This window comes from Centropristis striata, chromosome 2, assembly GCF_030273125.1.
Source record: "Centropristis striata isolate RG_2023a ecotype Rhode Island chromosome 2, C.striata_1.0, whole genome shotgun sequence".
Taxonomy (NCBI): Eukaryota; Metazoa; Chordata; class Actinopteri; order Perciformes; family Serranidae; genus Centropristis; species Centropristis striata.
Window position 1 is genome coordinate 22,124,151 of NC_081518.1, and position 24,193 is coordinate 22,148,343.

General features: G+C 39.9%; 1 protein-coding gene and 1 long non-coding RNA gene across 2 annotated transcripts in view; both read left to right on the forward strand.

Moving 5' to 3' along the window:
- Window positions 1-4,391: 4,391 nt before the first annotated feature.
- LOC131958931 (uncharacterized) lies at window positions 4,392-9,092 on the forward strand. The gene is made up of 3 exons (XR_009389360.1): window positions 4,392-4,606; window positions 6,329-6,367; window positions 8,042-9,092. It is a non-coding gene; the product is annotated as an uncharacterized LOC131958931 (long non-coding RNA).
- Window positions 9,093-11,722: 2,630 nt separating this feature from the next.
- adamtsl5 (ADAMTS like 5) overlaps window positions 11,723-24,193 on the forward strand; it is a 49,222-nt gene continuing 36,751 nt past the window's right edge. Inside the window, exon 1 of the mRNA XM_059323997.1 lies at window positions 11,723-11,829. Coding sequence (XP_059179980.1) covers window positions 11,807-11,829 — 23 coding nt within the window. The 5' untranslated portion in view covers window positions 11,723-11,806. The remainder of the gene's footprint in view (window positions 11,830-24,193) is intronic.

Sequence of the window (24,193 nt, forward strand, 5' to 3'; positions counted from 1 at the left end):
GCTTAAAGACGCAAAAATCTGAAACCACCCTCCAAAGTGGAAAAGTTAAATATGCTCCGCCGTATCGTGTCCGTCTACACTGCCAAGACGCAAAACTCTGCTCAGATCTGCTCACGTCACGTATGTGTTTACGTCACATACATGCTCCAGTACAGGAAAATAAACAAATGTGGGATTATTTCCATGCGTCGGACCTTCAAGCTGCTCTAGCAGCTCTAATAAACTTACAGGAGTCTTTCCACCAAATGTACAGGATATGTAGAGATAGTATTAGTGAACAGAGAAGGATCTGTAATTACCTCTATCACATTTTGGATGCAGCAATTCGTCGGAGGCGAGCCAGACGGCTGTGAACGAGACCTGGGAGATCTAGTGGATGGTGGATAACTTTGCGGAAGGAGAAGCTGAAAATGTGTGGCGTGAAAACTTCTGCATGCCCAAAGATGCTCTTATCGCTTTAAGTGATGCCGCCTGGCTGCATACAATCGAATTTCACACACTTTTGCGTCACCGTATGCAGCAGATTTCCTCCCGAAAATGCTCGTCTAAACGAGGAATAAAAAGTGAAGGCGCCACTTTTGCATCTTCTGTTCAGACCGTCCTCGTGTGAACGGGGCCATAGTATAAAAAAACATCTGTGTCTGGGAGGTCCAGTCTCTGGTTCATCACTATTCCTGCTACAACGACAACATGAAGACAAAGAACACTCCTAGCAACTCAGAGAACAGATCATTGAAATGTATAAGTCAAGAGATGGCTACAAAAAATGTCCAGCTCACTGGACATCCCACAGAGTTCAGTTAAACAATCATTCAATGAGCTGCATCAACTAGCTGGAACTGTTGAATTAGGTCAGTTACTTTAAAGGGGATGAATATGTATGCAATCATTTATTTTACCTTATATATTTTTAATTAATTTACATTATTTTGTAATCAAAATCAAGCCAACATGATTAAGTCAACTTAGGTCCTGAAATAAACAACATATGAAAGGTACATTATGCACCAATTCCAACAGTGGAAAAATCGTTTTTAAGTGAATTATTTAAAAAAAAATAGCTGCTACTGGCCCCTTATCTCACCTGAAGTCTAACCCCCATTTTGAATGTTACGATTGAATGGGTGTGATCAGAGGTTATTATTCCAATAGTTATATGGGCGATTAGCGGCCTACTGGCAGGTATAGAAGGTTGTTATCAGTCTATCACTTACTGGAAACAAAGCAATTATGTTTAGTTAAAAGGACACAGTTTCATTAGGAATCAAAACCACTTCTTTAAGGACAGTTTAAGGAGTAAATAAATGCTAAATGCCGTAAGTTAAGTCAAGTCAGTGAAGTGACATCATTATGTCGGTCATGTAAAAACGTGACACATGGATGTTAAGTGATGTTACTTTAAATCAATTTTTATTTTCACATGGGGCACAAACGTTGGTCCTTGTCCTGGTCCTGATCCTGGTCCTGGTCCTGGTCCTGTTGCTGGTGCTGGTCCTGGTGCTGGTCCTGGTGCTGGTCCTGGTCCTGGTCCTGGTGCTGGTCTTGGTCCTTGTCCTTGTCCTTGTCCTTGTCCTTGTCCTGGTCCTGGTCCTGGTCCTTGTCCTGGTCCTGGTCCTTGTCCTTGTCCTTGTCCTTGTACTGGTCCTTGTCCTTGTCCTTGTCCTGGTCCTGGTCCTGGTCCTGGTCCTGGTCCTGGTCCTTGTCCTGGTCCTTGTCCTGATCCTTGTACTGGTCCTTGTCCTTGTCCTGGTCCTGGTCCTTGTCCTGGTCCATGTCCTTGTTTGTTTGAGCCATCAACCTCCCACCCATAGAGCGACTTTTTTTCTTGCTTCCCTCGTTGCTTTTACGCTCCATAACGTAATTTCCTCCTTGGTATTGTCCATAATTACTACGGCCACTAGAGGGCGCCACTAAACAACACTCGCCCATACAGAACTTAAGGCCTGATGAGTGCCAATAAACGCCTGCTAATGAAATCTGTTCATCCTTGAGTCCAAGTGGAAAAACTGATATGCCTACTTTAACTAACTAAAGTCTAGTCCACACCTACTTTTCCCAATAGTTTTGTCTTTCCATCCACATGCAAACTGTGTTTAAAGTCACTGAAAATTAACCTTAAAACTCCTGGGTGTTGTTCAGAGACACACAGAAAAAAACTTTTCAAGGTTTTATCTTGTAACATCAGAGTGTGCTGCTGTCTCCTTTATGAGTGGTAAGAAAAGTCACAAAACAGGCAGCATCTTGAGTAATGGCGGGTGTAGCCAAAACAGTGCTGGTTGTAACCTGCACAAACTTCTTTGAAGCAACGTCCAAATTTGAACCGCAAGCTTGTAATTCCAGTTAATTTTATTTTATTGCTTTTGCTGTAATTTATTCGATTCAATTATCTGTACTTTTATTTGCTGGATTTTGTTCAATTGTGGTTTTCTTTCTGTTTTGTTTCAGTTTTTCCCTCGAAACACACATTATAACCTTGTTAAAAGGTGCTCTATGAATACATTTTATTATCATTATATTTTCATATTTCCATCCAATCATGTGATGCAGGAGATTAGCACTGTGCGGTTTGGTTTCATACTTAAAAATCCTTATAAGTATAATTATGTCATAAGTGATATCAAAACATCATGTTCACTTAACTTCACATTTCAAACAGTCAGTCCATTTTACCCACAAACCACTGCGACCACTTTGAGGTTTTCTTCACTGGGTCCAGTCCCGTCCCGTCCTGTGACTCTCCACACGCTGGTGTTGACATTGTTTTGCACAGAGCTCGCTGATTTACTGGTGCAGCAGGCTGAGAGCAGCGTGTGTCTGTTTGCTTTCTGAACATAAACTGCTGCTGCAGATGTTGAGGCTGTTTTACTGTATTCAGTAAATGCACTGCATGGTATTTACTGCAGGCTTTAAGTGGCTTTCTGCGTGTTATTTTCTGCTGTGGGAAAGCGGTTTGTAAAATGTAAATGGTGTTTGTGTAGCTCTGTGATGAGTTGGGTGACACATAGCTTCATGAGTTGTTTTGGAGGGTTTCTAACCTGCGTGTTACGCACTGTGTAATTCTCTCATACCTTCCTGCCAGCTGTAAATCAAACGTGTTGTTCTCTTTGTTCCACCTCCTTTTTTTAGTTTATGAACTTTATGAACCCCATTCATCAAACCTTCACGTCCTTTCCACACGATTCTGCTGCAGCCATTAAGCCCGGACACATCCACAACAAGTCGTAACATCACAGCGGTGATCAGGCCGCCGTGTCGCCAAGGTGACGGACCACAGCTTCACATGAGAGCAGGAAGTGCCTGCAGCACCTCCTGAAGACTTTCAGCCTCTCAGAACATAAAAGCTCATGTCATCCAGCGGGCACACACACCTCCACTTCAAATACCACCCATGATGCATGCTGGGATGCTGCCATGGTGTTGCATATGCCGACAATCAGAGAAAACTTGATTTCATACCCTTTTACTTCTTTTATCTTTTTTTTTTTGCTGAACCACATGTGTGGAATAAAATGAATTCAATCAATCTCCTCAGTCTCAGGATCCATTTTCTGCAGACACACACACATTCTGCGTTCACTAAACATGTGGCTCCAGACGATTACTATTTTCTCTGTGATGACACTTGTCCAGATTTTAATCACCCGTCTGAGCTGCCCAGACCTGCATGTTGTCTTGTTTTTAGACACTTTTCGCCTGCTGGGCAAACAGGCAAAGAGTAAAATGGCACTTAAAGAGCGCAGGTCTCTGCCAAGGATGCTCAGACTATGTTTTTGATGAATGATAGCATCTGCTTTCAGATCTGCATCAACAACAGAAAAGATAAAATCAGTTCAGAACACCTGTGAATGAAAAACACAGTATTGAAAAAGATAAAAAAATGAAATATTTCTACAGTTTACTCTTGCCAGAGAGACATAAATTAATCTTAGACATTGTGTTGGTAGACTCCATCTGTAGTTTAACCAGTAAATAAGTACAATTACTCAAGTACTGTACCTAAGTCCAATTTTGACGTACTTGTACTTAACTAGAGTATTTCCACATGTTACATTATATTCTAATTTACTACATTTTAGAGGCAAATATTGGACTTTTTACTCCATTACATTTAGCTGCCAGCTTAAGTTACTTTTCAGGTAGAGATTAAACATGAAACACCTGATACATTTAAAATGATTATGCATGTTTATAAATTAAACCACAAAGCAGTATTTCAAGTAGTTAAAATGAACCTAGTAAAATGCTGTTGAGCGGGATCATTCTGCATAAAGAGTACTTTTACTTTTGATACTTTAAGTACATTTTGATGCTTTTGTACTTTTACTTCAGTAAGTTTTGAAAGCAGGACTTTTACTGTCGTGTGTGTGTGTGTGTGTGTGTGTCTTTGTTTGTCTTTGTGTTATTTGTGAGACTTTCTCTACAGTGACCACTTCATGTCTCAGGTCTCTGCTCTTAATGAGCTTGTTAGTGTAAATGAGTGACAGCTGCTGGAGAGAGAACAGGAGTCTGAATATTCCAGTAAAACTTTGAAGCAGATCGTTAATACAGTGAAGCCTCTGAATGAGGAACAGCAGGAGCACAGCACAACAAAAAACATGCTGTCCTGGTAAGAATATTTAAAAAGTTGTTGTCCATGTTTGTCCACTAATACAACCCAGATTCCAAAGAAAATGGGTAAAAAGTGCCTCTTAAAGCCCACCTTTCAGGGTAGGGGAAGGGTTAGGATAGACCAAAACAAATGTGAGCCAAAGTTTACAACAGAAGAACTGCGAGGTCAAAACACATGAATGAGGCTGCATTTGAAAGGTCACATCGTCTAGTTTCTGCAGCTGTGTTTGTTTAGTATGTGGCTAAAATACAACAAAAATTACATCAGTTCAATAAAAACACAAAGTTGTTTTTATTCCTACTCTACCCTGACCTCTTACCTGCTGGCGGGTGAGTTTTAAGAGGTTAAATATTTTGTCTTTGTGCAGTTTTCAGTTGAATTTATGTCACAAAGGATATGCAAATGATCACATTCTGTTTCATTTACATTTAAGACAACTTTTTGTAACCAAGGTTGTTTATTTGTACCAATAACAAGCTCTCGAAGTGTGATTCGTAAGCACTGCTAATGTTATATTTTACAGAAAGTGAGTTCATATTTTCACAGAAGGTAACTGCAATATTTTATTCATAAATTTTCATATATAGGAGGTTTGGAATGCATGCTGTAAATGACCTTATCTTAATCAGTAAAAATCTATGCAGACCATACGTTTTTCTGTAGAATTTCTAATAATGAGATGAAAAACAACAGTTTTCTTCCTCATTGAGCCCACATAAACACAGAGTGAAGTACGGGGAGCTTCCTGCAGCAGCTGTGTTCAGGCTGCATGTAATGTATATGATTTTTCACACCACCACCGGCAGTCTTTCATCACTGCTGCTGTGTGAAACCCAGTCCGCCCATCAAGTTTCACCATCCACACTGGCAGGCTGCCAAGCTCAGTAAAAACCTGAGAGAGGAGGGGGAGTGGTGGACAGAACCTCCTCACTAATGTCTGAGAGGAGAGGTGAAGTGCCTCCTCAGCTCTGAAGCTTCTTATTACAGAGCTGCAGGCTGCAGCCAAACGCTCGCAGAAAGAGAGCGAGCGTACGTGCATGAATGTGCTGATTACTGTAAACACTTGGCTATCCGTTCCTCAGTAACCACACGCAGCACTCAACAGAGAAGTGTGCTCGGTAAAGATGGAGCTATAGGGAGGGCCGAGGGAAATGTCTCCACAAGCCGAGGCAAGCTCAGAGACCTCGGAGCACTTAACTAATCATTATTATATACATATATACAGAGGAGCCACTCACTGCTGACAGAAACATTTTCTATAAAATTCATGAGCTGATAGTCAGCTCACAGCTCTGTTGTTACACATCTGACTGCATTGATTTATAATAATTTCCAACTCTTGTCTAACTTTGGTGTCATAAAAAGCTGCAGCCAGACTCAACTGAACATTCCCCGTCACCCTAATGTTGATGGATCTCTTCAAAACACAACAGGGAGGTAGACGGAGAACTTTTACCTCCAAGAGCAAGAGACAATAACAAGACCAAACGTCTGACGGCTCCAAACTTTCAGTTGGACAAAACAAAAATACTTAAGTTCGCTTTAAGAAAAGTGTTTTTGTGGTGAAATTCATTTTTTTCTGTTTCACAGGATGGAGAATGGGCATCATGCAGACTGCAATATGGAAACAAATTTTGTCTTATTTGTTGTTTCTATTTTGTTAGTACCCATCGTTTTCTTTGTTTCACCAATGTTTTCTTATTTTCTCTCTTCTCTTAGGTAAGAAAAGTCTAAAAGTGGCCAAGAACACTCACCAAGGTAGACAAAAAACATCTAATTGTCATGGTCCATAAATTGTTTGTCTAATGCAAGGAAACATAAATTTTAAATGTGAGAAACACAAAAAAATGCATGAATATCATATCATATTAAAATTATATTTTATAATTATAGACTTCACTACTATAATACTTACTTACTTACGAGCTGGGTTTTGGATTTTCTTGTAAACACGCTTTAACCTCAGAGCCTGATAAGTGTAACCAAGTGTCTTAAACTTGCATTCTTTCTAATGTCCAGCAGGGGCCGACTCCACTGGCTGCACAAAGAAGTCAGATTGTATAAAAGTCAATAGGAAAATGATTCTGCTTCTCACATGATTTCTGACCTCAGTAAAGATTCTCATAATTAGTTAACAGTCTCGATCGTTAGTTTCAAGTCTTCTTCAATACAACATGATGTTCATTTAGTAAATTATGGTCCATTTAGAATGAAACAGACAATAAAGCAGGGGAGGGTTTAGAGCAGGACTACTGAATGATTGACAGGTCACTACTACAGTACACAAGTGTGTTATTTATCTAATAACTTTGACCCTTTCACAGTGTGTTTTCACTTCAGCAGTTAACTGAAACATTTTGGTTTTTACCCCTTTACCCCTTCAGACATGTACAACATATCTGTGGTTTGCAGAAATGTACAATGCCAACATTAATTCTGTCAACTGAATTGATTTACGTTATCAGTGCAAACTAATACAGGTTTGGGGTAAAGTGCCACGGATCTGCTGGGGAAATTGTGAAACAAAAATCAAGTATCTGGACATGTTGGTAACAATAAAAATATAGATATAGAATATTGCCAGCCTTATTTGTTAAAGATATGATTTGATATGAACATTTTGTCAAGCAACTATATTCAGGCGTGTCACGGTAGCTATTGTTTTTGAAATATTGACCCAGAAGTTATTATGCTGCTAATATAATGATAACATCATAGGAATATAATGCAGCCTTTCAAAGAGGAGTGAACTTTTAATTCTTAAGTATATTCACACATGAAAGTGAAAAAAAAAACCCTGAATAAATAAAAGAAGAGAGCAGAAAATATTTTGTATTTCTGTTCGCTGTTCCAGGTCATATTATAGTGGGTAAAAGCTCCTGTTTTGTCAAACATCATGTTGGATAAAGACAGTATGAAGTAAACAAACCTGCATTTAAACACAACAGGAGATATTGAGGTCTGACACAATTATTCTCATCATGTCCAGATATCAGACGATAAATCCAGAGTGTAATTACAGTGACAGGCCTTAATATACTTTATTCTAGTCTACCCTATGCCTGATAATTAACCCAAACCTGTGTGTTATTAAGCAGCCGAGGCCGCTGAGCACCTTGAGTGACACCCTGCCCTCTGTATCTCTCTGCTGAGTGCTGCTGCCTGTCTCATGCTGATTTACGGCTCTGCAGGCTCATGTTGTCTGCAACTCAACATTTGTTAGTTAGTAAATCACTTGTTTGGCATCTGTAACGGCTGAAACATCACATCCTGTGTACAGCTGAGTGGTCTGATACAGCATAATATTTACCCTAGCGACATGACCCCTGCGTGGTCACAAACAAGTTGACAAGATACTTCACAGATCAGAGGGAGACGGATCAGACTGCAGGAGAAACTAATGCTTCCTCTGTTTTGTCTGCACGGCTCCAGATGAAAGTTCAAGGTCGCGTGTTGCAGTCGGAGCATGGCTTTGGATGAATTGTCTCTGTCTTGGCTGAGCTTGAAGGGACTGTGACAGACTGAGGTGGAGACGGCACTCTGGGTTCACAGAGAGGCCATGTGGTCACTCAGTCATCCCTGTTTGTTCCGCGGCACCAGCAGAGGGAAACCGGAGATAAACCTGCATGTTACAGCCTCGTACATCACAAGATGTGCTCCAAACAAACCTGCTAAAAGAGAGGAGGTGGTACTTCAGAGACAAAAGAGAAGCCCGAGGGATACAGTTACATGTATACTGAAAAAGTAAAGCTGGTATGGAGTGATTAACACAGAAAGGTGTCCGGACATGTAGATGAAGGGGAGGTTTGTCTACTTAAAGCTTTGTTGAGTCACAGAGCAGCAGGAAGGTGAGGACAGGCTGACGGGAAGACATTAGGAAAGAGTGAGTAAGGTAGAAATAAAGGAGGGACTGAGATACAAAGAGCTATTATCATCAAGATCACCATTGTTACTGTTCTGTGCTGCACATTTCTCAAATTACTGGAAAAAAGCTGCAGTATTGCACAGAAAGAGCTGTAAACGGGGTTATTAGGGGCCCAGTGCGTCATGGACACAGAGCTCTGAGAAACCATTTAGTTTTTAATGCCTCTGCACTAAATAAGGCCCTTATAGGAATATTATAACATGACATCATAGCAAAATATGTGAGGTTTTAACTAATGTGACTGGAGGCCTACGTTATAATACACACCTTTTTACCTTTATGGAAATGTGTACAAACAAATAGAGCTGTATATGTTTCTACACTTTATTCGTCCATCTGTCGGAGCAAAGGAGACACAAACTGTCAGTATGTGAATCAATAAAAACCATTAAAGGCACATTGTGGGATGTTTGGATTCATCTAACAGACATCTGTCAGATAAGATTTCACATTCGTAGGCCTGATGGAAGATCATAAAATATTGATTCTGTCAAGTAAAAAAATGTCATATTTCCTAAATTTTAGGCGCTCCAAAACAGACATACTTCGGTCTCAAGTCTCAACCAAGTCACAAGTCATTTTGTCTTGTGCAAGTCAAAGCATAACATATAATTATACAAAGGCCACTTCATGCAGCATTAAATGCTCTATAAAACTTGTAAAAATTTGATCAACGCTGAATATACCTTTACTCAGAGTTTGAGTTTCAAGGTAAAGTAACAGTGCCAATATTTTATATTCCATTTATTGGATTGATTGGTAATATCAGTCATTATCATTATCAGCGCTAGCTACGGAGTTGTGAGAAAACACATTGTATCTGCCTAACATTAGGTAAAGAAAGAGTCTTCAAGTTTCAAGCTTGATTTTGAAATGACAGTTAACATTACACGGACACTTAATGTAATGTCAACATTAACAACATTGAAATTTTTTTTATATTTAATATTTAAACTGAAAACGTGACATTAACACTGAAAAGTAATTTGAGTTATGTCTTAAGTCAAGTCACGAGTCATTGACATCCAAGTTGGGTCTCAAGTCTTTTTTTTTTTTCTGAAGTCAAGTTGCAAGTTATCAAAACAGTGACTCAAGTCCAAGTCAATGACAATCTTCTCTGACCTAAAAATGTGAAAGCACAAAACAATGTTCAAAAAGAATCTCCTATTTTTTTTAATTCAGAGTTTATTAATTCTGGTATAAAACAATAAAGAACACAGCACGGTGTCAGTGGGGTACATGTTCTTAGAAATCATATTCAAATGTCACGGACATCCAAGTTTCCGTAGGTGCCTCTGCATCAAGATTTGCATTTTGTCCATTTTTTTTGCATTTTTTATCAAATTTTGCTTGCTGGAGTCTCACTATATGTGAGTCTGTCCGTGTTGAGTATCTCCTTGACTGTGTCCAGGCGCATCCTCATGGGAGAATCCTCTCTACACCATTTCCTGGTGATTGCCTTGGTGGCCGCAGCCAGCATAATTTTAACCACATAGCCTATCCATCTTCACATTGTACATTTTCCCCTGTCAGATTACACAAATATAACAGCCTACCTCACATGTCTTTGGTAGGTCATATCCGCGTATTGTTTTCAATTCTACACACACATCATTCCAAATACTTTCTCATTTTAGTACATTAGGGATCTCCAATATTGAGAGATTGTACTTAGATCTTGTGTACATTTTGCTATAAGGGTACAAAACACGTGGTTACTTTGAAGTTATGAATGCAGAGTTTTACTTGCACTGGACTATTAAAATAAATTAGTGATATCGTCACCCTGTTAAAATAATCGCCTAACTCATTTTTTCAAGTTTTGCAGGAAACACAAAGAAATTCACCAAAAGTGTAACATGTGACATTTATTGATCATTTCACTCAAAAAGGATGTAACAAAGGATGGCTATTGGCATAGTAATAACAATGTGTGTAAATGATGTAACTTAAGAGAAATAAATGACTTAGGCAATTTTTTGAACATGCCTTTGTGACTTAAGCAAGATATGGTAACACTTTATTTTGAAGGTGTCTACATAAGAGTCACACAAGCCTGTCAGAAACATGACATGACAAGTATCATGAGCAAAACGTGTTACCAATATTAGTGTCAACAATAAAACACTGATAAACTAAACTGATAACTAAATAATCTCCCTCTAGCTCTTCTTTGCTGGGTTCTTATCTGATGCCTATGAATGTGGCAATTTGTCAAAAAAGTGATGATCTTAAAGGGGTAAAATCACATGATCTGATCAACTGAGGATGTAGGTACCTATTTACCATAGGTGGCCGGCGTCATGACGAGATGATTTAGGCAAAGAAAACAAAACAATTTTGACAAAAAATGACTTAGGCGATTACTTTAACAGTGTGACGATATTTTAGATTGGTTTTAGAGTTTATCTAGCAGTGAGTTCAGTGCAGCAGCTTCTCTTCCCCTTTATACTCTCTGTATAAGAGCTGCTGGGCTCTGATTGGAGGAGAGAGGCGTGTTCACTGCAACGCTCAGGTGGAGAGAGAGAGAGAAAGAGAAAGAGGCGCGCGCGCGCGCGCGCACACACACACACACACACACACACACACACACACCGACTGCTCACACAGCCGGGGACGGAGGACGAGAGGAGCGCTGCCGGTGGCTCTCTGCGCTCTTTACTTTTCTGTCACACTGGAGCTGTTCGGACTGAGAGGGAGATCATAAAGAGGAGAGGAGAAACACCTCCCGGAGCTACCTGCTGAGACAGGAGTCTGATCCGTGCAGGACTGGGCACAAATGAGATCACCTGCCTGGAGGCGACGAGACTGAATACACACTCCAACGACAGAAAATTTATCTGGAATACTTTTTAGTACACGAGATTCACAGCAAAGTGATTTTTAACGCGCAGAATTGGAAACTTTTGCACCTAGACGTACAGCAGAAGATGCGCCTTTTTTTTACACTTTGAATGTCCCGAAAGACAAAAGTGATGTGATGTGTTTTGGGAGCTGAGTTACAGCTGTTTGGATGGAAGAGACCTGCAGCTGAGTGAGAGGAAAAAACAAAGTTCTTTGAAAGTTTCACCCAAAAAAATCTGAAGAATTGGAAGTTCCAGGAGAGAGAGAGAGGGGGTATGGATGGTGTTGAGTGTGAGAGCCGTGTGTCGGAGCCTGCAGCTGGGATGCACTGTGCATCTGAGCCGCGACGTTTCTCACCATGATACAGACACACAACTGCACCTGACAGCGAATGTAACAAACCTGAATCTAAGCCACAAGGATCCACCATGTCCTCCTCACTACTGACGAGGTAAGACTTTAAATTAAACGTGCTGCAGAAAGGATCGCTGAGAGCTCAGTTAAGATGATTCATAACAAGCGTTGAGCTTTGATGGGAGGTGATAAATTCCAGAGACAGGTTGACTGTTTGTGCTGTGATTGAGTTGCATTTCAGGGGAAGGAAATATGTGGTGTCCTTAAATATTTACCTTGAGTTATTTTGCTTGCAAGGAGCTGCAAAGCCTTGAACATTTCTTGCAGTACAGTGAAGGATGGGAAGTGATAAATTCCAGGGACAGTTGAGATTTATTGGAAGCTGTTTGTTTTGTGGTTGCAGGAAAAAGCGGTGGGGTTTCTTTGGTGCATATTTGCAACATGTCATGCACTATTTGATTTCTGCATGAAAGAAACTTGACTTGAAGCTGTTTAGATAATCCCTCAGTCGCCTGTGGTGTGTGAAGGTTTTCTCTGGGGGTAGAAGTCATATCTATTCTGCAGCCATATGACAAAGAAAAACTGCAGTGTTGCACAGAAAATGGAGTGAACAGGGGTTATTAGGGGCCAAGCGTATCATTTTTTGCCCCCCTAACATGTTGATGCAGAGCCATTCCTCTGCACTAAATGAGAACATGACATCATAGCAAAATAGGTGAGAATTTTGACTAAGATCTAGAGGCTGTGAAGGCACAGTTGAGGTTTTTGGAAGCTGTTTGTTTTGTTCTGCAGAAAATAGGTGGTGTTTTTTTTTGGTTGCATATTTACAACATGTCTTGCACTATTTGGTTTGTGTATGACAGAAAGTTGGCTTGAAATAGCCTGTGTGTGTTTTCTCTGGGGGCTGAAGTTATATCCATTGTGCAGCCAGGTATATGAGAAAGAAAAACTGCAATATTGCACAGAAAGTGGGGTGAACGGGGGTTATTAGGGGCCAAGTGCCTAATTGTTTGCCCCTTTAATATGTTAATCGGGCCATGGTTGCAGAGCTCTGAGAAGCCATTTAGTTTATTAATACATCTGCACTAAATAAGGCTCCTATAGGAATATTGTTACGTGACATCATTGCAAAATAGGTGAGGTTTTTGAAGTAAAGCCACAAGTTTTAGGAAGTTTGTGGTTTGTGGTTTCACTTCATCACAACAGCTGCAGGGAAAAGGTGCATATCTGAAACACATTAACAGAATTTGACTTGTGCATGAAAGACTAATAATCCTGCAGTGGCCTGTGGTGTGTGTGAAGGTTTTCAAAAGTCATATCCATTGTGCAGCCAGGTATATGGCATGGAAATGCTGCAATATTGCACAGAAAGTGGGGTAAACAGGTGTTATTAGGGACCAAGCATTATAAATATGAAGCAGCCATTTAGTTTATTTATGCCTCTGCACTAAAAAAGGCCATGCAGGAAGAAAAGTTGTGTTTTTTGGTGCATATTTGCAACATGCCATGCACTATTTGGTTTGTGCATGAGAAAAACTCGCCTTGAAGCAGTTAAGATAATCCTGCAGTCGCCTGTGGTGTGTGAAGGTTTTCTCTTGGGGCAGAAGTCATATCCATTCTGCTGTGAGCGACTTCCTGCCAGCGGGTGAGGTAATCCTGCTGCCATACAGTATCTGTGATATTGCGACTCCTGGCTCTGCATTCCACCCATCCTGCTACACTACGTTTATCTCTTAAATGTCATTGGCTATAAATACTCTGCTCATATTTATCTAATCCCATCCCTGCAGCAGAGAACACAAACACGGGGGGCCTGCAGAGGGTCTGAATCTTTCCTTTTAATCCTCTTAAATACCCCTCTTAATATCACAAACTTAAGTTTACCATGACCATGTCTGGTCCTCAGGATTACTTCTCTCATTGTAAACAATACAAGCCGACATTTCTGCACTCCGCACCCATGATGTTAAAGCGTGATTTTCCCTTTTATGGGCTGCATTCGATGTAAAGTGTCAGGAGAAATGTGTCGGCTGTCTGTCAGACGGACTTGACTGGTCTGCAGAGCGAGAGGGATTTGGCTCAGGGCACATTTTCTGTCTCTCTGATAACTCTTTGGAGGAATGTTTGTTTTTGGGAAGGAGCCCACCAGCCCCATGAACAGATTTAATCTACTTACCATGGAACACTGAGCATATAGCTTCAAAACGAGGACACTAATTTGGTGTTACATGCTATGATGTCACTCTCTCCCGCGGGGAGGAATTTCACTGCTTTTCCTTCCTGTGGGCTCTGAGCACAACACAGGGGCATCAGGATAAAAAACATTCTTCTATGTTTTACATGCAAAAAGATTATCCAAACTTGAGAAAACTATGAGAAAATAGTCTTTTTTTTCCACACTCGGTATTGAGGAAAAGTTCATTTTTTACAGATGTACCATCGCAGGCTCGCACTGTAATGGAGCCCAGATGCACACACAGCTTCTGATCCACAGTAAAGTTATAGAGCAGTAAAGTCCGCCTGGATTAAAGGTACAGTTACTGTGAGGAAAAAACTTAAGGTAGCACATTTATGGAGGGTCTTCACACATATGCCTCAAATTCAGAAAGTTCCGTTTCTGTCATTTTGGTATTTTTGAAGGCTCTAAATACAACAAAACCCCTGAGCCTCAGTTACAGTCACTGGAGTGAATTCAAAATGCTTTATTGTTTCATTTGAAGATGGCATTTAAATGTTTAAATCATTGCTAATAGATACAGTTCTGCCCCAGCAACAAGATGTTCTACACAAAAGGTTCTGAGTTTATATTCTGTGGAAGGATGCCAGTGTGTAACCCCAGATCACAGATTTCTCTCAACAGAAACAGCTTCAGGGATTGGAATCAGTAGCTTACTCATTTTTCCAATAATCCTTTCTTACAGAAGAGATTTAAGATGTCAAAATAGAAAAAGCACAGATGTAAATAGCAGGTCTGCCAATGACAACTGTTCTTGGTACAATTAGCTTCCCTCCAAGTAAACAAATTGATCATTCCATGTGGGGTAATTTTATTTTGAGAAAATGTATGTCACTGTATCATGCAGCACAAAACAATATAAACAACTCAAAGGAGAAGCTTGTCTCTACAATGACAATAGCTTTTTAAAATTTTATTTAGCAGTGTTATCGGTAATCGAGTACAGTTCACTTGTACACTAGCAAGTGTATCAACACAAGACATAGCAAACCAGCTAATAGCCCCACAGCAAGAAAACAAGCTTGGTGTCTGTCCCTCAGATTTTTATTTCACAAAGTTTTTACCACTTCTATCATAATGGCCCTGACTCTAATTAAGTAGTTTTGAAGCTTAAACCGGAAAAAAACTGCTGCCTTTTGATGTGCCCTACTTACGAAACGGAAAGTGAAATGTAACAAAACAGCAACTGGCCATTGGATGGGCTTATACCTTGTAAAGTAGACCCCTACTTGCTAATATTTAGTGCTGATAAACACACGTTCAATAGTCTGATAACTTTCAGATTGGGTTGCTTTTCCTACTGAGACGAGTCGAAACGTCTGCGGTGGAAAAGACTGATTGTTACTTTGGGTGCACACTGTAATTGTTCTATTTAAGCTAAAAATGATAAGGCTATAAACTCTTGACTTGTCCCAGCAACAACCTTTTATACTCAACAGGTGCACGTCTGCTCCACCTTTGTTTGAGTCTCTCCATCCTGGAAAGATTCCAGTCAGAGATTTACCTTTTTTTTTTAACCAAATCGGGAGTTACTCTGAGAATTGCACAACTTTTAAACAGTCGCTTCAGTTTTTTGCTCTGAAGAACATTTAGAAGAATCCCCCTCATGTCACGTCCCACTATAACATCCTGTACAGTCTTCAGGTTAGTTTGAACCAGGTCCTGAACTTGATACACTTGCACACACCAAACCCTGCTCTCTCTCAGAGAAAATAAAGAAGTCAGACAGTCTCAAGGTTCAGTCAGATAAGAGTTTACGGCTCCGTGTTTGTGTCTCTCTGCACGAACCTGATGAAAAGCCGTCCTTTACTGCTTCAGAGCAGGATTAGGGTTGTGTTTATTACACGGTTAGCGTGTTTCAGTGTCTGTCAGCAGGATGTTTAAAAGCCCTGTGATGGAATTTCCATGAAAAAATTTTGATGGACACGTCGGCGTTGTGCCAAGGAACAATTGATTTAGTTTTTGGTGGTGATCCAGATCTGGGACTTCTGCCACCGGACCATTAGTGTTTCTTAGCTGTAATTATAAAACGGATGGAGACAGAAACTCCCAGTCCTGCAGGCACATTTTCAGCTTCATGCAACTATTTGTATTTATGATTTAAGGGTTTGGATGAAGAGGTTGACAACTCTTTTTGGCATGCTCTTAGGAGAAGACATGAGTGTGTCTGCTTTTTAATTTTAAAAGTTTTTTTTTTTTTTTTACCACATTGTTCATCCTGTTATATGGTTATTCTTGGTCATATATGACTCTCATGCATCTCTGCATGTTTCCCATGTTACTACCATGACTGTAGATGACCTGTGAGGCTCTGCTTCAGTCAAAGTGGCTGTGAAAAGATAATCTCATAATCCCCGAGGTATGACAGTGTACAGAGTTTATTCTCCCCGTCATGGAAGGAGCCAGTTGAGCGCAGCTAAGCGGAGGGAAGGGAAGGGACCATAGTTGAGCAAGAAACTGAGTCTAGACATTTTGGCAACAGCAAAACCAACAACACAATCATAATGCCTGTCTTTCATTTAGTCATTTACCACAGCAGTCTCTGGGTGTTTTGTGTTGGTACACAATAGCGTTTGATTTCTTTTTGCTCAAATGTTTTACTGCGTCTTCAAGTGGAGCAGCTGCTGAGGCACAAAGACCCTCCACATGTCTTCAAAGAGGCTCGTTTTGTCAATGGCGTGCTGACCGAGGCCACTGAGTGTTCGATTGTTGCTGCCTCATTCATAGCCGACACAGATCCAGGGGTCAGAGCTGACCGCGGAGCCTCCACACTGAACATCTGTTCAGGGGTTGTGTCAATTCATTCAGCAGCGTGCTCCATATAGCCGTCAGACCCTCCACCGGGCTCGCCCACAACACTGGGTGGGTCACAGCTAAGTCTTCAGGCAGGTCAAAGGTTAAGACCGGCCCCTGATTGGAAGACGTATTGCTTTTGCAAACGTGGTGGGTGTGCGGAGGATTGTAAAAAGGGGGACACCTGCAGGTCACCATACAGAAACACTTAGAGTAAAGAGCCACACGAAGAAAACGAAGCAGCAGAGATCTTCAGTCAGGTGTCTGACACAGGTCAAAGGACACATTCTCACCTGCAACGCACTCTTAACTAGTGCACGGTAATAGCTTAAATGTAATTACATGATAACAGCATTGAGCTGCTGTTTATTTGTGCAGGGTGGGAATGTGAGAGCTACTGACTGTCAGGGTGTGTTCCAGCAAAGGTTCAGGGGAATTATCACGAGGGTGGGCAGCTTTTTACCTCTGCTGCTGAGGCTGTTAGGCCTGACACCATGACTGTTTTTGTTTGAGGATATATTGTCCCAGAAATTATTGTGATAAATGATATTGCTGTAATTTTGAGACCAATTCATGACACTGATATAATGATAATATAACAGGATTATAATGCAAGTACACCCTTTTAAAGAGCAATGAACCTGCAGGGAAACACAACGAGAGATATCGAGCTCAGACCCAATTATCACAGTCATGTCCACACATTTAGTGCTGATCTTCATCTGGGAGACTTTCATTATAAGACAACCAAAGTTTTAAAACTGACTGCTAGCATGTTCATGGGGCTGTCTTTAACGAAACAAATTCTAAGTTGACTATTGTTTTCAAGTAATTAATAATCAACCAATTATTTCACTAAGTTTTTACCAAATCTGTAATCTATTTTAAGACATATCCTGCTAACTAACAGTCAAACAGGTCTGTTAGTTATCATTATTGTACTGCATTTATGTGTGTGTGAGAAAATATGACATCTAATAAGCTTACTGCCATTATCTATTAGTCTGCTGATTCTTTTCTTGATTAACCGTTTAGGGCTGAATTCACTAAAGGATTATTCGAAGCATCCACAAAGGTTGAAAAGCATCTAACTACTGAGCAAACAATGTCTCGGTGCTCCCATGCTAGTTGCATGTATTTAAATAAGGTAATGTAGGAGCAGAATTGTCCTCTTTCTATGCAAATGAGCCTCACTGCAAAAACAGTCCAATTCACATAGGCACATCAGTGCCACAATCAGTTAGAGGACAATTATTGGTATCTTCAGAGAGCTGGTGGTAACTGAGCCCAGCTCCAGTATGCGTCCAAACTTTATGTGCCATGTTTGTGCAGTATTATCAATAGCGTAATATATTTTGTGAAAAGGTCCTTAAGACAGGGCAGATATCGCTCGCTATTCATGGTGCCTCTGGCCACTGCAACCATTCTTTTTTAATTCGCCCCTCAGTCTGTTAAATGTGAACAGGTAATTTGAAATGCCTATTGCATTTTCAGAGAGCTACACAGCAAATATGCCGGGAAAGTGTTCATATGTGTCCACTCTTTTGAGTGTTAATTTAACACTTTTCAAAGTGTCAATTATTTAACACTCAACCAGTGTTTTTCTAACACCACAAGCAGTTGAAAAGCAACACTGAGTAGTGTTGATAGTACTCAACATTGGTGTTAAGTGTTAGAAAATTAACTCTACCAGACAACACTGAACTCCAGTATATTAACACCAATAAGTGTAATAAAATTCACTCTGGAAAGTGTAGAATATTGTAGCCAACCACTGCCCCCTCCCACCCAAATATCTTCACTACATACCTCTACCTATTAATAATAAGAAATACAAGACATATGAATTGCACAAATAGTGAATTAAAAAAAGGTACACCACTTTCAACATCTTAATAGACAACAGATCAGCATGGTTTTATATTAAATTACAGCATGGAACAATGTACACCTGGTCATCAGTGTTTTCATATGAATACTGCCTATCATACGGTCTGTACTACACCAGGTCAGCTACACTGATCAAAGCGAAGACCTCTATGTTGTCCTTCATACAAAGGGCATTTAAGGGATCATCAAAATACATTGTTGAGACTTTACCAGTCAGATGATGACAGTTTTCATCTTGAACAATTACATGGATAATCCGGTTAAATATAGGCATCTCATTTCAACACCAGAACATATATACATTCCAACCTGATACAGTGTGCCAAAGCTTTTGACCCAGGAAGTTGTGGAAACATAGGACCACACATAAACTGAGAGAAAGTCAGGGAACAGACAAGGACTCAAAAAATGACTCAAACAATTATTTATTATTTAAATAGGTGCCAAATACTTTTAAAATATGTGACTTATTGATTACTTGACTCATTCTTTGAGCTCTGAGATGCTGTGAAGTCGTGCTGCATTCATGTGATGTTTACTGCGAAAAACAAACTCCGATAACAAAGAAGGACATTATTTTATGTTGAGATTTTAGGATCACCAACATGACACAGTTGGAACTTTTTATTCCACAACATATATTTAATTAGTCCTCCGTCTGCCTTTCTATAATAGCGTCATGTTTAGATGAAAGCTAATTGTCCTGATGGCTCCAGCCTCAGCCTGTTATTAGTTTAATGATAAGTGTTGTTTGTGTTGGGCGGGGCCGTCCTGTTTTCTCCTCGCTCCTGAGTCCTAATGTCAGTCAAAATAAACAACGCGTCTCGTATTGATTAAAGCCACTTCCCTCTCCTTGCCCCGGAGCTGCTCACTAATGTGCTGCTATAGTCTTAATGAGAGCAGGAGGAGGTGCTCTGACCCCTGCTCACCTCTCTGAGGGCCCCTGTAGGGAGGGGGCCAACCAGTCAGTGACCAGAGATGCTGTCTTTTCATGTTCAAAGACTGGAGCCAAAGATCAAGTGAAAGTGAGAGAAATGACTTCATCTTTGTGGATTACAGCAGTAATCATATGGATCGTTTTGCTTTTATGAAATTAAATCTCTGCTCTTTAACACTGATGTTTAACACTCAGTGGAAACATCTGCAACTATGTGCATCATTGAGAAAACAAACTTTATTAAGTGTTGGTCAACTCTGAGGGAAATATCTGTCTCTTTAGCTGCTAAATGCCTGATCAACACTTCCCCAACATATTTAGTTTGCAATGTTATAAAACAATGAGAAGCAGAAAGTTACGGTGGCCCTGAGAGTGCATAGCACTGCAACTTAAGAAAACACATGCAAATTCACAAAACACAAGCAAATTAAGAAAACATCTTCATCAATTTGACAACACAAGCGCAGCGTTTAGAAAACACGCTGCAAAAACGCGCTGCAAAAACGCGCTGCAAAAACCACAACACAACGGAAGTGTTTCCAGAGGACACGTAAAAGTGATGCACATGTCTGGACACGCATGTGATATTATCAAATTATTTAGAGATAATAATAATTTCACGTTATAACGTTATAAAGATCATCGCATGCTAACGTTAGCCAGTGATCGATAGCATGCTAGCGTGAGCGAGCTAGCAAGACCAAGAGCAACTCGGTGCCGTTGAGAGAGACCAACCAAGACGTGTATCATTCATTTATTTGATTTGTTTAACTGCAATGTGATTGATACGGGCTAGCGGGCTAACGCTATATATCACATGAAAATATCATCATGAAATAATGTGATAATATCACGTTATAACATGAAATAATCATTATCTTGAAATAATGTGATAATATCACATACGTGTCCAGACGTGCATCACTTTTAAGTGTCCTCTGGAAACTCTTCTGTTGTGTTGTGGTCTTTGCAGCGCATTTTTTAAATGCTGCGCTTGTGTTGTCTAATTGATGAAGATGTTTTCTCAATTTGCTCGTGTTTTGTGTATTTGCACATGCACATTAAAAGTCCACAGTTATTCTGGGTATGGCAGTATTCCCAGTTTCATACGGGTCATGTAAATAGCATATTCTGTTTGGATATTTCAAATTAGGCCTCATTCAGAATGGAGCATTTTCCAATGAATACATGTGGAATATGCTGATATTGTTCAGATTTTAGGAGCATTCAGAATATGCATGTCAGTTTGGGTTTTTGCAGCACTTTTGGCTGTTTACAGTCAGCTCAGTATGTTGTACACAAACCAACCAGCAAACAGTTTGCAAGGCTGGAGTAGAGATGCATGCACAAAAGAATAAAAGCCCACACCTTCTTTGAAAGGATATCAGCAGGTTTTGGATATGTGCAGATATCACAACACCAAGGTGGTTGAAGGAATGAAAGAGGGGAGCTGTGTTTGCACGGTCAAACAAGTCTGCTACCAGTGGAAAATTTTGACAAAATCCTATTTGCACAGCTTCTTGTCAATAGGAATTTAACTGTAATATTAATTTTCATTTATCATGTAAACAGCTTAGTAAGAATATTGTCTTTTTTTGCAGTAAGGGCTGAAACTGCAATATTGTGTGCATGTAAACATTTATGTTAAATAAGTTATCAATCAATGTCAAGAGATCTAACTTTATTATTTTTTAGAAATAAGACCAAGATTTACAATGCAGAGAGAGCCAAAATTTATGAGGTGTCTACATTGATGAAAAACTCTGTTGTGAATTTGTTTGTAAGAAGGTTTCAAAATCGTTGGGCATTATAAAAAGGGTTAAACACCATTTGAAAAACAGCACACTTCTAACACTGTATTACAGTTCAATTTATCCTTACATCTCTTACTGTAATATAATTTGGGCGAGCACTTACCATTCTTATTTGCAAGCAATCCATAAATTTCAGAAATCCATTGTAAAAACTGCCACCAACTCTTATTATTTAGCCCGAACTAAACCATTATTTAAACAAGTGCAGCAACTTACAATGAATGAGGTCAGTAAGTATCAAACAGGGGTTCTTGTGTATAAAGTAATTTGCCTTCCTGCATCTCTACCTATTTTTTTTCATTGAGTTTAATTCTCATTATCATGCACATCTTACAAGAAGAAAGAATGACTTACATATTCCTTTCTGTAGGACCTCTGTTGCTAAATTCTCATTTGTCTATCAAGGTGCTGTGGAATGACATAAAACCTCTAACAGAATCATTTTCCTCTTTAAATACTTTTAAGATCAAGCTCAAAAAATTCCTACAGATGTTCTAATCACCTTTGTATCGTTGTTTTGTTTGTATTTTTGTCTGTATTTTTTATTTTCATCTAGCTATGTAATTTAAGTAAAGTATAGGTATTTATAGGTTTAAGAGGGAGGTTCACTTATAAGCCCTTTGGGCTTTTTGATCTTTCCGGCACATTTTTATCTGTTTCTTGTACTGTTCTTTCTTCATGATATGAAACAACAATAAATAAACAACAAATACATGTCGTCAGTGATGGATTACAGGTTACAAATTTTTGCTAATTGTAGTAAAAATACACTCATCTGAAAATAATCAGGAGGTAAAACTACAAATACTGTGGTGCTTCAGCCGTGCAGCTAAGATGCTAGAGGTTAAATAAAGTCTGTGTGAAAATGAGACGGCCTCCTACATCCTTCAGGAGTTATGAGCCCATTACCTTTTCGGTCGAGGTGACCTTCCTCTGATATGAATTCCCCCATGTAAGGCGAAGACGGGAGCCGGGTCGCTGAAGGGAAGGGCAGCTCAGCCAAGTGTGAGGGAGATGTGTATCGTTAAATTGGACAGGGCAACTACTGACCTGGGACCGAGCCAAACGCCGACTCCAAAGAGCTCTGGAGCTGAGATAAAAAAGACAGAACAGACGGAGAGAGATAAACGACAGGCTGACTGGGAGTTAGGGAGGATGGAGTGAGATGTGGGAGAGAAGGTCAGGGAGAAAAGAGACAGATAAGTTGCTGTAACTTTCAAAATGCAACCCGTCTGATTTATTTTTCCTCTTTAAGTGTTGATGAAAATGACATGCTTCAGCACAAAGCAGATCATAAACGTATGACACACTGTCAGGAGAGCAGTGCCAGGAAGCAATCAAAGAGAGGGGCTTTCCAAGAATCTGCAGCACTTCTCAGAAAAGGCACTTGTCCTTTGATGAATCAGAGGGAGGAAAAGACGGAGAGTCACAGTTACCTCACTGTTTGCCCGGAGGTACAGAAGGAGAGGAGGCAGCTGGGAGAGCAAACACAGCACACAGGTTTTACCTGATAGCACCTCGGAAGTCTCACTGTGTCCGTATGTGTAATTGCTTTTGACTCAATGTGTAAAAATATGCTGCTTTTTTGTCTCAAAGTGAAGCCAGTGTTGTGGTGAAGCAGCAGATCACATATGAGGCATATTCTGTTGTGCAATAAGACGATTTACGAGTTACGAGATTTAAAATGGCAAATATGTGAGAAAAAAAGTAGAGTAAAGTAAAGTCTCATACTGTTGCACTTCTTCACTAACGTGTCCTTCGTGTGCCATCCCCTGCTTTCCGGGCGGCGTCTGTGGTGTGTTCAGGTTCCATGACAAAGACAAAACACAATTTTCTGACTTTTTTTTCTCATAAATCTGCTACTTTTTTTCTTGTAGATTTGCCACTTTTTTTCCTATAAATCTGCAACTTTTTTCTCGCAAAATTGCCACTTTTAATCTCGTAAATCTGCAATCTGCAATCTGCATATCATCCCCCAAAAGGTAAAACCTCATCACCTCACAGCTCTGGAGAGTCCATAAAGACAAACAATAGAAGAGAAAGTGATGAGTTGCTCCAGAGGAACGTCTTTGACTTTTAATCGAGCGTGCAGAAAGACACAGATTGTGCACAGTTAGAAGGTAATCGGAGAGAGTAAAGTATGTTACAATTATCATCATTTCAACACATTATAAAACGTTTAAACCAGTCAGTTCAAACAGAAGGGATCTGTTTTTGGAATTTCGTACCCTAGATTGGGTTGCACCAACTATATTTAAATTCATGACTAAGTTTGTGTGTAAAATCCTTCTGGTTGCACCATTAAAACCTAGAAAAAGTCAAAGCTAGTTATTGAATGTGTATCTAGCTTTTTGCATCAATGCAAACAGCAATCAGCTCCAGTATATATGCTATAGCATTAGGTAAAAAAAATACAGTTTTAATCAGACAAACCATCTAATAAATTTAAAGCTGTGGTAAACAGCAGAATTGTAAATCCCAGCCCTCCTCCAGCATCTCTCTCTGCCCTCAGCTCCTCTTAATAATCCTGATATTTCTGTGATCGTGGTGTTGTTATAAAGTGGCTAATTCTCTGATGATAGATTGTGATTCGAGACTCTAGCTTGCTTCATAAACGTGAACTTGAGAAACTTGGCTGCAGTTAACAAAAGTCTAAACTATTAGAAACATTTTCTCTCCAATACTGAAACGTTTTGGCCCAAATTGACACATTTATTTTTCGACTCATTGTCAGGTTGCTTTGCAGTGTAGACAGTTGCTGCAAGTGCAAGTTTTCTGCAGACTTTCCTGC